The sequence below is a fragment of the Lepidothrix coronata genome, unplaced genomic scaffold, assembly GCF_001604755.1.
Source record: "Lepidothrix coronata isolate B3197 unplaced genomic scaffold, Lepidothrix_coronata-1.0 Scaffold123, whole genome shotgun sequence".
Lineage (NCBI taxonomy): Eukaryota > Metazoa > Chordata > Aves > Passeriformes > Pipridae > Lepidothrix > Lepidothrix coronata.
The window spans coordinates 694,135-707,198 of NW_016690303.1; the positions used below are offsets into that span (position 1 = coordinate 694,135).

A 13,064-nucleotide genomic window follows, 5' to 3' on the forward strand; every position below is an offset into this window, starting at 1 on the left:
AAAGATGGCATTAATAGTGAAGCTTAGAATGAAAGTTTCACTGTATTTTACCATATGTCCCTGTTCTGGGTCATTTGCAATATCGCTGCAGTTCTGTCATCTGGACTGTATATTCCATGCCTATGTCTACTTCTGTTCAGTTTTGTGGGAAAAGTTAAACTGAAACAGATCATCTGTTTCTTACTAATCTCTCATCAACTGGATTTATCAGTTCTGTGGTCTGCCTCAGGGATCAGAAATTAGGTGAGAGGTGTCATGTTAGTGTCATGAATGTGATTTTAGCAGTCATCAAGAAAATTTTCTCACCTATGTAAAAACTCTTGATTATTGAAATATGTATTTTACATGTTCAGCAGGGGAGCTGTCAGATTTTTGAGGCAACAAAAGGTTAGATATACAGAAAGGAAAAATATTTTTGTTCTTTCCTTGCAACTTTTTCAAATAAGTTGCTGATTTGGAAGCAATGCAGCGATGGCTGGGTCTAGTAAGGAAGAAATAGCTACCATCATCACCTTTCCTCACCCCCAAATCTGTGCCTGGTGGTATGGGAACAACTATGTGAAATAAAAGCAAGACTGAAGGAGGCAACCACAGAACACACCAGGATTGATGAGACTGGCAGTATCAGTAGGATAATGACAGGTAATGATAGCGGTGAACACTGGGAAGACACGTCTCACTGCTACTTACTGCCTCCAAATGACCACAGAAGTGTCATGGGTTTCTGTGTTTTGAGTGCAGAGGTACCTCAGGGAAGTGCAGCAGAGCTGTTGTGCAGACTGCCATCTCAAAGGCTTTTCACAAGGACACTGCTACTATGCAGAGACAGTTTTGTATTGGGTACCAGTGCAAGAAAAGAGCAAGAGAAGGCTAGGAATTAATTTTGAAGAAGAATGAGAGAAAGTAGGTTAGCACACAGAAACCTGTGATGGTGGTTTAATCTTCCAGTCTGATGCAATGAACAGGTGCTTGGTTAAATTGTATAGATTTTCCACCTCTACTGAGAGTCTCCAGCCTCTATAGACCATGAGTTTACACATAAACCATCCCCATAGTTTGACTCTAAATACTCTGTGCAGCCTCGAATCGGCCAGCATTTTCCCTACAATTTGTTTCTCCTGTCTTGCAAACACATGAAGCCAAATCCTGAAACAAACGGCTGGGAGGGTCACTCTCCTGTGCTTTCAGTGTTACGTGTACACACTGAGAATGAGGAGGAAACTGCAGGGATAAAATGCAGTTGGTACATGGTATTAAAGAAGAGAAGCAACAGGTATGTGGGTAGAAACACAGTAATAGGAATTACAAGTATGTGACTCCAGTTTTAGAATGACAAGGGCAAAAATGAGGAAGGCGGAATAGAGTGGGAGTGATTTTCCCAGAAGGCTGTGTAATTATTCAGGAGGAATGATGCTGTAAGAATAAATCATAACTATGTAGGAAGTTTTTTATCTGGAGGATCCTTGTCTCCCTGCTTGCTGAAATTGGAAGGTATAAAGCAACAATTACATAATTAAAGATGTGACCATAATGATTCTGTAAAATGGAACCAACTTAAAGTTGCAAGGCCATTATTGTTGAATTGAATATTTGAATGTATAAGAAAACTTCAACAACTGAAGGCTATTTGAAGAAAAAGAAGGGCCTATTTAAAGAAAAAAAAGTTGGTTTCATACAGGTAATTACTAAAATGGCAGCAGAATCAAACAAAATCAAGAATGAAAAAAACCCCAAAACATCAACAAGTATATAAATTGCATTAATTTTAAAAGTCACCCTTACAACAAACAAAACTTGTACTTGTAATGGAAACTATATTTCTACAGACTTAAGTCAATGGAAACTAAAAAAAGTATATTGGATGAGTATAACTTTTTATCTTAGGACGAGGATTTGTTATAGGTTAACATTTTCACAGGCACATAACTGGCTTGGTTTTCAGAGATGGCCATTCACTTAGTGTCTTGAATATGAACATTTGATGGGATTCATGTTGCCTAATTTAAACACCTAATCACAGACATATTAAATTTAAGCTAGTTGCCTTAAACTGACTCTACAGTCTGAAGAGACATGGCATCTTCAGAGAGAAAGTAATTCCTTCTGTCTTGGATGCCAATATTACTGTGAAATATCTTGTCCTCGAAAGATTCCTTTTCTTCTCCGCTGCTTATAAAAGGAGCTTAAGGTAACTAAGACTTGAATGATCTACTTTCAGGTGATTAAAGACTTGAAATAAATCCTGTAGGTCTTGTTATCTAACATAAGGCATCCACATTTGATAAGTGTAGCCATAATAGCTACTCGTAAGGCCATATCCAAACAGGCTATTGCAACTCGTGCTCGGTATACTCCAAGAGTTAGCTCTTGAAAAGGCTGGGCCAGGCAGTGCAGAGACGGACATACTGAGCCAAGGTGTGGATCATGTTGGCAGTAAGCAAAGATTCAAACTCCACTTTTGGAGGGTGGCATGCTGGAAGGGCTCTGTGGCCACTATTTCCCATGGTCTGCCAGTGATGACATCTTTCCTCTTGGTTCACCTGTATGTCAACCTTGGCTTGAATGAGTCACTTTGTCTTCAGGGTCTTCTTGGGATTTGTCTATAAACATAACTTTCTTTGATTGCAACATTTCCCTTTCCAGCCTCTGAACATCTTGTTTAATTGCCCTTTTCAAATTCTTAAGCTATCCAGCTCAGACTCTGAAAGGCCTAGATTGAATTCAGAAGAAGGAGATGAGAAACAAGAAATGTGCCAACAGGATTTTTCAACTTTCTTCCAAAAAGCCTTCTTACTTTCTTTGCTTGAGACCATGTACAGCTGTCTGGGTTGGTACCCTCTCTTGTCTCCTTCCTTCCTCATCTCTGTTCTTGGCACTAGAATCAACCAGTTTCTAACAAGGTGGCTACATTAATAAGCAATGGTGTGTTGGCAGGCATACAGGAAGAGCCGGTTAGACAAGAGAGGGGATAAGAATGTAGCCAGTGCCTGGGAGTGTCTGTGAAAAGGATTCCTGCTTTCCTGATACCTATTTGCTTCTGGGCTATTTACTTGTGCTCTGCTCCAATGAACAGGGTGATAAGTGAGTGTCCTTGGCCTTCTCCTGGGAGCATCAGCACATGCAGCAGGACCAGGAGGAAGCTATGGTGAATAGGTTCGTGTGGCTGTAACTGGGAGAGATGCCACCATCCAGAAGCATGATCTCAGGGTTTTCCTCTGGAATACATCTTGGTGTCTTCCAGTCTGCTTTCTGCTCCTTGCCTAGAAACTGGGATCTGCAGCCAACTTCTGACCTCATTTGTGAGCTGGAAACAGCCATGATCCCCACTGTTGGGCTCATGATCCCAAACAGTATGACAAAGTAGTAGTTTTCTGTTGGATGCAGAAAGGGGGTTGTGACCCCTACCTTAGGAATTGCGATCAGTTTGGAAGTTTCTTTTCAGTTGTTTTTAGTTATTTTATGGTAATCTAGAAAAGATCTCCTCTTCCCTGTAGTTCTGTGGAAAACAAAACCTCTTTTAGAACACTGAGCAGAAAAGACCAATGGAAAGTAAAGCTGAAAGCTGGTGGGTGTTTAGGCCACAGTGCTGATCGGTCATTTCCTCTTACAAAAATTCACCTTTGGTTGTTGCACTACTCCTTGGATATGGCTGACCACGTTGATCATTTCACTATTTTACTTTGTAATTACAGATTCCTGTCAGCTCATTTATTAAAATAACTGTATGTCCAAGTAGGCCATCTTTTATGCAATGTCAAAACAAATAGATAGAATTAATTATGAGTCTTTAAATATATGTATGTGAATTGCCATAGGTTTTGAAACATGAAACTGCAACACTTTAAAATTATATTGCTGAATGAGATGACTCATCATGCCTGGGAAAAAAAAGATCCTGTGATTTTATTGTATTTTCCTGTCATTAAGAAAATATTATACTTCAAGCAGATGAAGGATTGCAAAATTTGCAGACTCATTATTACTGGATAGTGGTAGCAAAGAGAAGTGCATTACATTTGCCTTCAGATATGTGAGTGTGTTTTAGCACCCACATTTTTGTTTCTTTAAAAAAAAAAGGTATCCATTTAGAGGACAAAGCAGAGCTCTGGTTTGCAGAAGACAAGCCTGGACACACCAGTGTCTTCAATCCACTGCTTCCATGTCTGCGTCCCCTCTTTGCTCAGCGATCTGACCTTGGACAGATCTATCTGCTGGGTCATCCACACATTCTGTAGCTTTTGGTGGACATTCCATGGGTACTGACATATTCCCAAGGGGAGGGGGCATGTTTTGTGTGGGTGTTGGCATGTTTTCGGGGCTTGCTGGCATGCTTTCAATGGGTTTTGGCATATTCCCAGTGGATACTGGCACACTCTTGGGAGGTATTGGCACACTTTCTGTGGGCATTGGCACCCTTCCTGGAAGTGCGGGCATGCTTTTGGTGGGCTTTGGCATGTTCCCAGTGGGTGTTGTCATACTTTCAGTGGGTGCTGGCATGTGTTCAGTGGGTATTGGTGTGCTTGTGCTGGGCTGCTCACAGTGTTTCCCAGACTCTGACTGTGGGGTGAGAGGAGCGGGGAGTTCTGGCTCCGGGGTAGCATTACACGTTTGAGTGTCACAGGTCTCTGGATTGCTGCTGTTGCTTGGGAGGGACTCCTCTGCCTTGTGGGACACACTGAAACCTTCAGCCAGCTCCTTCAGCATTCTCTTGTCACTTGCATGCAGCTCAATGCTCGCCTGCTCAGAGGGGGAAGGGCTTGTATCAGCATCTTCTTCTTCTTCTTCTTCTTCTAAGATGCCATTTCCATTCACCTCTTCTGGGTACTGTGCTTGCTTTATTTTTTTGTACAATTCATTCCTCTCTTCCTGCAGAGCACGGCAAAGGTTCTCTAGTCTCTGGATTTTCAACACAAAGCACTCATATTCCTTGGACCTCATGGCTTTCTGTAGTCAAAGACATCAGACAAGGGTTTATTAGCAGAACTGGCAATTAGGAAACAATTTGAGACCTAAGCAGCCTTCACAGGATGCTGCCAGGTGGCTGGCTTTCACCAACTGCTCTACAATAACTATGGTCTTTTGGATCAAAGATTCAAGAGGAAATTCATCCCTGTTACTACAATGTATTAGCATTCTCCATACATATTCAGATCAATTTCACTCAAAAATATTTGCAGGAATACCTGTTGATGATCTGTAGAGGTGGAAAAACATACTGGATGTCTATACAGATAAGCATCCAAAAGTCTACCTGGACTTTTGGTTGGTGTGGGTGTGAATTTTGGAGGAAAACAAGCTGCATTCTACTTTTTGTTTGTTTTGCTTCTGGGTCCTGTGAGAGCAGCCTGAATTGGAACATTTTCTGCTTTTACACCCAGTGAGGAAACAAGAGATACATAAACCCATAAAAATAGAAACAGCAATAGCACAGAGCTACAAAGCTAACCAGAAAGACCTGGTCCAAGTTCAGCATATGTTTGGGGTGAAACTTCAGGCAGTCTCTTATCTTATTTGAATGAGTTCCAATGTGCTTATGAACTTCCTTTGCAATGCCCCTGGGACAACATGTTTAAAACCATGGTGAGACTCAGTACTTGCTTTGTACTCTTGGAGTTTGCCTAAACAGGAAGTTAATGAAAGGTGTGAATTTAAAGTTCATTATCTAGAACACATTAATTCTCTGGATGGATGCTCTTATGCAGAAAGGAAGTAGTATGAAGTCAATTAATACCAGTTGGCCTTTCTGGGAGAGCATTAACAACTACCCATTTTTAGAGCACTTAAAATTCACAGTTATATAATTCAGTTTCTCATGGATGTAGTGAATGTCTGCACAATCTAAAAGCACTAGCAGCTGGGATTGTCTTTTTCTCAAAAGACATCTAATTATCAAGGTAGCTTTAAAAAAAGACCCTTAAATTCAAAAATAAAATTTTCACTGACTTTTGGCAGTGTCAGGTTATCTTATCTCCTGGTTAAAGCTTTATTTGGGGAAAAAGACGCATCTTAAGACGAGAAAGACTGCTCACCTCTTCAATCATGTCCAGTAATGCTCTGTTACAGTTCTCAAACCTGGATTTCCATGTAGCAGTATCCTTTTCCAACTTCTTCATTTTCTTTGTCATCTATAGAAGCAGGAAGAAAAGCTGAATCACAACAGAAATTTCATGCTGCAGATGAAAATAGGGCAGCCCTTTTATTCGAGTCTTTGGCTGTACTCATAACTCTGCTACCAGCAGCTGTAGTGTCTGTGCTAGGTAATAATTTATGTTAAGGGATGGATCTCATTTTAAGTAGCTGCCATATAACTTTCAGCCTCTAGTCTGTAGTCCTAAAATAGGACCAATTGATTATAGCTATCTTCCAGCATACAAACTATCACAAAAACAAAAGGCAAAGAAATGGAGGAATCATTCTGTTTGTCTCTTTACCAGACCACAGTGTTAGATTGCTGGGAAGGTAAAGAAGGGCTGGCATCTTCTGAGTCATCAATGCCAAGGACATTCCCCCTGGATTAGTCACCTCTATACTACCTCCAAAACACACCACTAGCTAAATAGCCCCATTTTGCCCTTTGGTTTTCTGACTGAACTCTCTGTGAAGAATCATTAGAGACTGCTTGGATCAGGGCATGAGGATTCTGAGCCCTGGTGGCAGAGTGTTTATTATGAAAGCAGGTATAGCATGTTGGTGTGCTTCACTACAGGAATTCATAACCCCAGCTACAAGGAAACAGTCTGTGTGGGCTGTTTCCACACAGTGAAAAGGTGTTGGTGGGCTTCAGCTCTGCCTAGGCACTCCAGTGGAAAGTTGTGTAGTCTATGTCAAGCTCTCTGTACCAGTGTCAGTCACCCAGAAGCTTCTGAGCACTCCTGGAGACATGGTCTGACAAACATGGCTCCAGACTCCCCCTCTGGTATCTCTTAGGGATCTGTACCCAACTACCATATTAGATTTTAGGTAAAGTGTTTATTCTTACAGGAAATCTTGGTTTTAGCTGAAAGGGAAAATGAAATGTTCAGCTTGCAGAGCTGAAATCTAAGCTGCTGTCAGTTGTGGCTGACCGTGTCCCAAATCTTATTTGAATGTTGATGAGATTTTTCTTCAAAATTAAAGAAATAGTCCCATCTCAGGTACAATTATTACAGTGAGAAATATAAAGGGAAGGTATCAATTACAAATTTCAGGCATGAGTTACTACTCACTTTTTCCATCTCTTGTTTGAATGTGGCAAACACTTCATTGCTTTTGGTCAATGTTTTCTGAAATTCTTCAAACCTTTCAGAATAGAGAGTGATCTGCATTAACAGAAAAAAAAATATTAACTTCAGTATCTCCAGGACAGCGAACTTCTACTTCGGTAGAAGATAATAAAATAAATTTTGCATTTGGACATTGAAATTAGCTTCTGTTTGGAGAATACGAAGCACAAACATCAGGAAACAGAAACTCTACATATCTTTTTAAGGTTGCAAACTATTATGATTCCATTATTGCAGAAAGGTACACTGAGTAAGAATAGAAAGACCCAGGCAAGTGATTTTTAAAAGACCTGGGAATTGTGGATGTCCTATTCTCCTGAATGTTCCAGCTATGGTGTTTCTACACAGGGTATCCAGAAGCAAAATAATTCCCTAGATATAGAGACTTCTGAAACATTTCCCTTGGTTTGATCCCCAACCCATCTCCATGGACACGAACTAAGCTGAGCTGGTCCAACCACTGATTCTGTGCAGGAGCATGCAACAGGATTCACTCAAGGTGAGAGCCACCGTGATAATAAGCTGTGCCTAAGCTCTAAGTCTTACTTCACCACGCAGACATCACCAAACCCCTGCTTTAACCCAAGGGCATAAGCCCTGATGGACCTTAGCAGAGGAGCTCAGTACCACTTGGCTGCCCAGCTGTTCACCTGCCTTGTGGATTACTCCCCCAGCCAGGCTAGGAGCTGAGTGCTACCCTGGCTATGCTGCTTCAGATGTCCAAGTGAGCTGGGGGAGAGGCATCCCCACATCAGGCTGCAACCACAGTTTCCCCTCTTCCATCATGCTGCCTGGTGGCTCAGGCTGTGGCCTGGAGCTGCAAAGGCAGTGCTCGATGTGCTTCACTGGACTCCCCTGTTGAAGAGGAGTGTCGTTGCTCACCCCACCACTAAGCAAAGCCCACCCTTCACTTTCACAGCACTGTGATTCTGCACTGTATTACTTCAAGATGCATCCCTGTACCATGGCTTGAGCAAGCTGAGGGTACCTTGTCAGCTCTGTTTTGTAGCCTGCATGTGGACTGCAGCTGTGGGCAAGGCCAGCAAAAGCAGAAGTGATCTCCAGCTGGCCTTTTCTGCCAGTTTCACTTCACTTCACGAAGCAGAGCAGAAGAAAGGTCTGTTGCAATGTGCCAGCATTTCAGACTACTAGGGCTCCATATTGTACTGTCAGTGTATACCTGGCAGCCATGTGAAAATTCACCAGTAGCTGTATTTTGTCAGTAATACCTATTTTTTTATATCTAAAATCATTAGGGAGTTCTAAAGATCTGAAGTTAGTTTTTCTGTATGATTTTCTCATTTTTCACTTTTTCTGGTGTGGGATTTTTTGGGGGGTTTTTGTGTTTGTTTCTTTGGTTTTTTGTCCTCTGGAAAGGAAGACCATCTCCAGCTTATTCACTTCCTTCTAGTGCCAAAGCATCCCCAACAGTGTTTAGGTGATCAGACATTTCATCTGTCCCGCCTGACAGCTCTTAGAAAAAGTGATTGACATAACATGTGGTGGCTGAGGCAAGGTAGGTGCAGGGCAATGGGAGGTTCAAGAACAGCCTGCAGTATTCTCACGTCTGAGTGGAGGCTGGCTGCCCTCTCCACACTGGCAGGGAGCTGGCTAAATGATTAGCTAGGAGCTTTCTTTTTGTGTGGTGCCGGTCAACTCATCCCCTCCCCTGATACTACTGTGCAATTACTGAGGAAAAGAAGATTTAGAAAACGTTGCTAGTGGTGAAGCATGTTTAATTCTGATTTTGAAATCAAGTATGGTTATGTTATGTATTATACTCATTTAAGCTAGTTGTTATGATGCCCCTTGTCACAGCCATATATGCACTGTACTGTGGATGTGTTCCAGCTAAGTTTAACCTAGGTGGTTATGGCCCCAGTGGTGTGAACACAGCACTGGCTGCAGCCCTTCCCCGCCAAGGTGAGTGAAGACATGGGAGGTTAATCTGTACAGAGTTCTCTGTGGTGCCAGTATCAGAGCTAGCTGACATGAAGCTTGTGTGTATTTATAGAAAGCTGTATCCAGAGTTGTGACCTAGGCATAAACAAAAAATCAGAGGGATTTGTTTCAGCAGCCCAAGTGCCACAGCCTAAGTGGGACACTGATATCAAGTAAGACATTTGGAATAGATGTCATAGCTCTAAGAGGAAATGCCTGAGCATCTCAAAGCCAGGTGAGGGAGCAGGGGTGGGAGTCAGCAAACTGAGGCTCCTAGCCCAGACCCATTGCCTTAAAAAAAGCTCACCTCAATTCTGTCATTGCTTTTCTCTTACAATTTTTGTTTAATTAAAATAAAAACCTTTCATGTTTGAACAGGGCAAGCTCTGACCTCAGCTGGGGCCCTAGGCAGCACCATAGCACCAAGAACAGTTTCTGCAACTTAAAATTGAGTAATGAATGAATGTTTTCACGGTGGCTGGGAACAGGCTGTGAGAGCTGTCCCTACCTAGGAGCACAAGCTTGTGCTCCTAGGTCAGGGAGACAAGGACCCCCCTGCTGCTGCCCACTGCCCATCCAGTGCCCTGACTGTGTGGGCAAGGAGAGCAGAGGTAGAGCTGCTGCCAGTGCAAGGCCTTGGAGAGTGGGGGCACCTCAGCACTGCAATACTGAGAGGGTGCTTCTACAAGGACACCCCTTTGGCCTTGTTATGTTCTTCTTGGTTGCCGTAGCCTAGTGATTGCACTAGGCTGGCAACCAAAAATTAAAGATCTCAGCTGTCATCTATCTTATTTTGTTTCAATGCATGAAGCTAAAATAATCTGCCTAAGCATCATACCTGGGGAGAGCGCGCAGCATCCTGGGAAGCACCACCACAGTTTGGGTGTAACCCTCAGCTGGTGCCAGATTCCTGTCACCATTTGGAGTGCCAGAATTGGCCATCTCAGGCACACTATGTGACCCAGAGACAGGCTGGCATGAAGATGATGTCTGCAGTTTCTTACAGCTCAAGGAAGCAGTGGGTGCTCATCACCTCCTCTAAAATGGAGTGGTATTTCTGTGAGGGTTGTATTATGGCTTCTCCCTATCTCACTGACTAATGTCTTATAATTTCCATACAGCTGTTCCTCTGCTAATCATAGAATCATAGGACGACTTGAGTTGGAAGGTACCTTAAAGACCATCCCTGGCGTGGACAGGGACATGTTTCACTAGACCAGGTTGCTCAAAGTCCCATCCAACCTGGCCTGGAACACTTCCAGGGATGGGATATAACATCTATTTATTGTTTTATGTTGTTTGCATCAAGGAGCTCTTTATGCTCTTTCTGTTTGGCACTTGCACAAGACCTTGCATGATGGCATCTGGTCCATGAGGGAGGCCTTTCAGTGTTACCATTCTAGAAATAATAAAAGTAACAAAAATAATACTAATAGTGTTATTATTCCCAGTAATTTCAAAGGGAGGTTGATGTGTGACAGAGCCCTCACACTCGAGCCATATACAACTGTATGTTTCATTTCAGCAAATGAATCACTTAAGTTTCTCTACACAAAACTGAAAGGGGCACATGTATTTTCAATGCCTTTGCAGACTTGTTTGACTGGATTTTTTCTAAAAACAATTTTACTGTTTCAAATGTATGCTTAATAAATTCTAGTTTTTATCAATACCTTCAGTTTCATTAAACTGGCTACAGAGGTCTCCCTGCATAAAAAAACCTTTTTTCTGGTTGAACATAAAAGTTTAATTAAAACCACCCTGAGAAAATTGGGAGCAGGTTTGCAGTTGGGACAGACTCAGCTGGAGGCATTTGAGGTTTGATTGCAGAACCTGTCAAACTGGTGTCAGCAGGAGTTTTTTATATGATGTTCTTCCGTGTGCTACTGGCTTATCTTAACCCTTGAAAAAACAGTTGAAGAACCAAACCCCTCTTATCACATTTCCAGGTTATCAGTTTAACACTAGCATTTCTTGACTGCTCAACAGGTAGCAATTAGACCATCTGCAAGGGCAAAGCTGGAACAACTTACCAGTATAATTAACAGTGAGCAAGGGCTAGGAGAGGGTTTCCTGATGAGTGAGGAGATTGGCAGCTGCAAGAGGGGCTGAAAGACTGACACCACCCCTCTCAAGCCTCTGCTAATCTTTCTCACAGATTTATCAAAGAAGATAAATCTACATGACTCTTTCTCTAAGTCTAGGAAAATCTACCAATACTCTGTTTTTGATGTGAAAGTCCAGGATATCATCCAGTGTTCTCACTCCTTGATTCACGGTCTCACTCGACTATTCAGTGTTGATTATTGCATTGCTCCCAAAGTGTAGTATATACTGCCTATTTCTTGGTTTTACTACCTTTCACTCCAGCCTGACTCCTGGTGTAATTTTGGCAAGTAATTTTATTTTATTGAAAGTTTCAAATTACAATTAAAACTAGCGACCCCTTTGCATGAACTCTTAGTAGACAGAATTCCTGCTAAAGTTAATGAAAACACTGCCTTCACACTCTAGTTCAGAAAAGCACATGAGCACATCAGCTTCAGTTTGGTAAATGTTTCATGATATGCATGTACTCCAGTGCTTTGCTGGATTATAAACCTGCCTGAAGGGTAGTTATGGTGTATAATCAAGCCAAGGCACATACATTGTTTTGTGGCTGAATACTGTAAACACTCATAAATCAGAGACCTATAGAATGATTTGGGTCGGAAGGGACCTTAAAAGATCATTTAGTCCAACCCTCCTGCCTTGGGAAGGACACTTTCCACTAGACCAGGTTGCTTCAAGCCCCATCCAGCCTGGCCTTCAACACTTCTAGGGATGGGATATCCACAAATTTTCTGGGCAACCTGTTCAAGTGTCTCACCACCCTCACAGTAAAGAATTTTTTCCTCATATATAATATAAATCTCTCCTCTTTCAGTTTAAAGCTGTTACCCCTTGTCCTATCACCACATGCTCTGGTAAAAAGTCTCTCTCCACCTTTATAAACCTCTTTTAAATATCTAAAGGTTGTAAAAAGGTCTCCCCGGGCCTTTTCTTCTACAGACTAAGCAACCACATGACACAGTATGATCCACAGTTGTGGGCATTACCTTACAGCTGGCTTGAAAATGACCTGTTTCCTTTGCAATAGTTTATGGGATGTAGAACAAGGGTAGAAGGAATACACAGAAAGTAGTTTGGATACTTTACCTGGAATGGGCCTCATGGGTTAAAAACTGGGAAACAAAGGCACACCATGCAATAATCTCTCCTACGTCACCTGTGCCTGCAGGACAGTCTCTTGCTCCTTTAGCATTTTGGCCTGGAGCTTCCATTCTGCAGCTTGGTTCAGGAGCTGTGTTTTGGGCAGCAGAGAGAAAAATTGTTAGGTCTCTAGTTTATCAGTTGGAAATCCTCATTCTCCAGCTACTCATATATCTACCTCTGCTGCTGTAATAAGGAGTGATCTAACTTTCAGGTGAATGTAGTTAGAGGAGTTAGGCAAGACAGGGTATTTAGTGTTAACTTGAGACATGGGATGGGCCATTTGGTTTCCAAAAGAACATTTGAATTGCAGTTCAAAAACTGCTTTGAATTAAGTGTGCAGTACAGTGGGCTATAAAAATTGTGGTATTAACCATATCTTCACCAGACTTCTAGAGAATGGTTGTGATGCTTTTTGGCACATTCATTTCAGCACAGCTCCAGCCAAATTCCTGCTCTCCAATGAATGGCAAACTCCTTTTGCATTAATGATCAGGACGTAGCATGGTCACAGTCAGACATGCCTCAAAAAATCTGCAAGTTTTCAGAAAGGGAATGCATAGTAAAGGCCATATATTTGCGGCTGTCTATTATCTTTGGGCTCTATTT

The 13,064-nt window shown here is 42.1% G+C and overlaps 1 protein-coding gene across 2 annotated transcripts in view; it reads right to left on the reverse strand.

Annotated features, from left to right (window-relative positions):
* Positions 1–921: 921 nt before the first annotated feature.
* The window catches only part of TXLNB (taxilin beta), a 35,570-nt gene continuing 23,427 nt past the window's right edge, over positions 922–13,064 (reverse strand). For both annotated transcript variants that reach the window (XM_017825908.1, XM_017825907.1), the window contains exons 7-10: positions 12,472–12,546; positions 7,206–7,298; positions 6,030–6,125; positions 922–4,944 (exon numbers count right to left, since the gene is read on the reverse strand). In XM_017825908.1, coding sequence (XP_017681397.1) covers positions 4,144–4,944; positions 6,030–6,125; positions 7,206–7,298; positions 12,472–12,546 — 1,065 coding nt within the window. In that variant the 3' untranslated portion in view covers positions 922–4,143. The remainder of the gene's footprint in view (positions 4,945–6,029; positions 6,126–7,205; positions 7,299–12,471; positions 12,547–13,064) is intronic.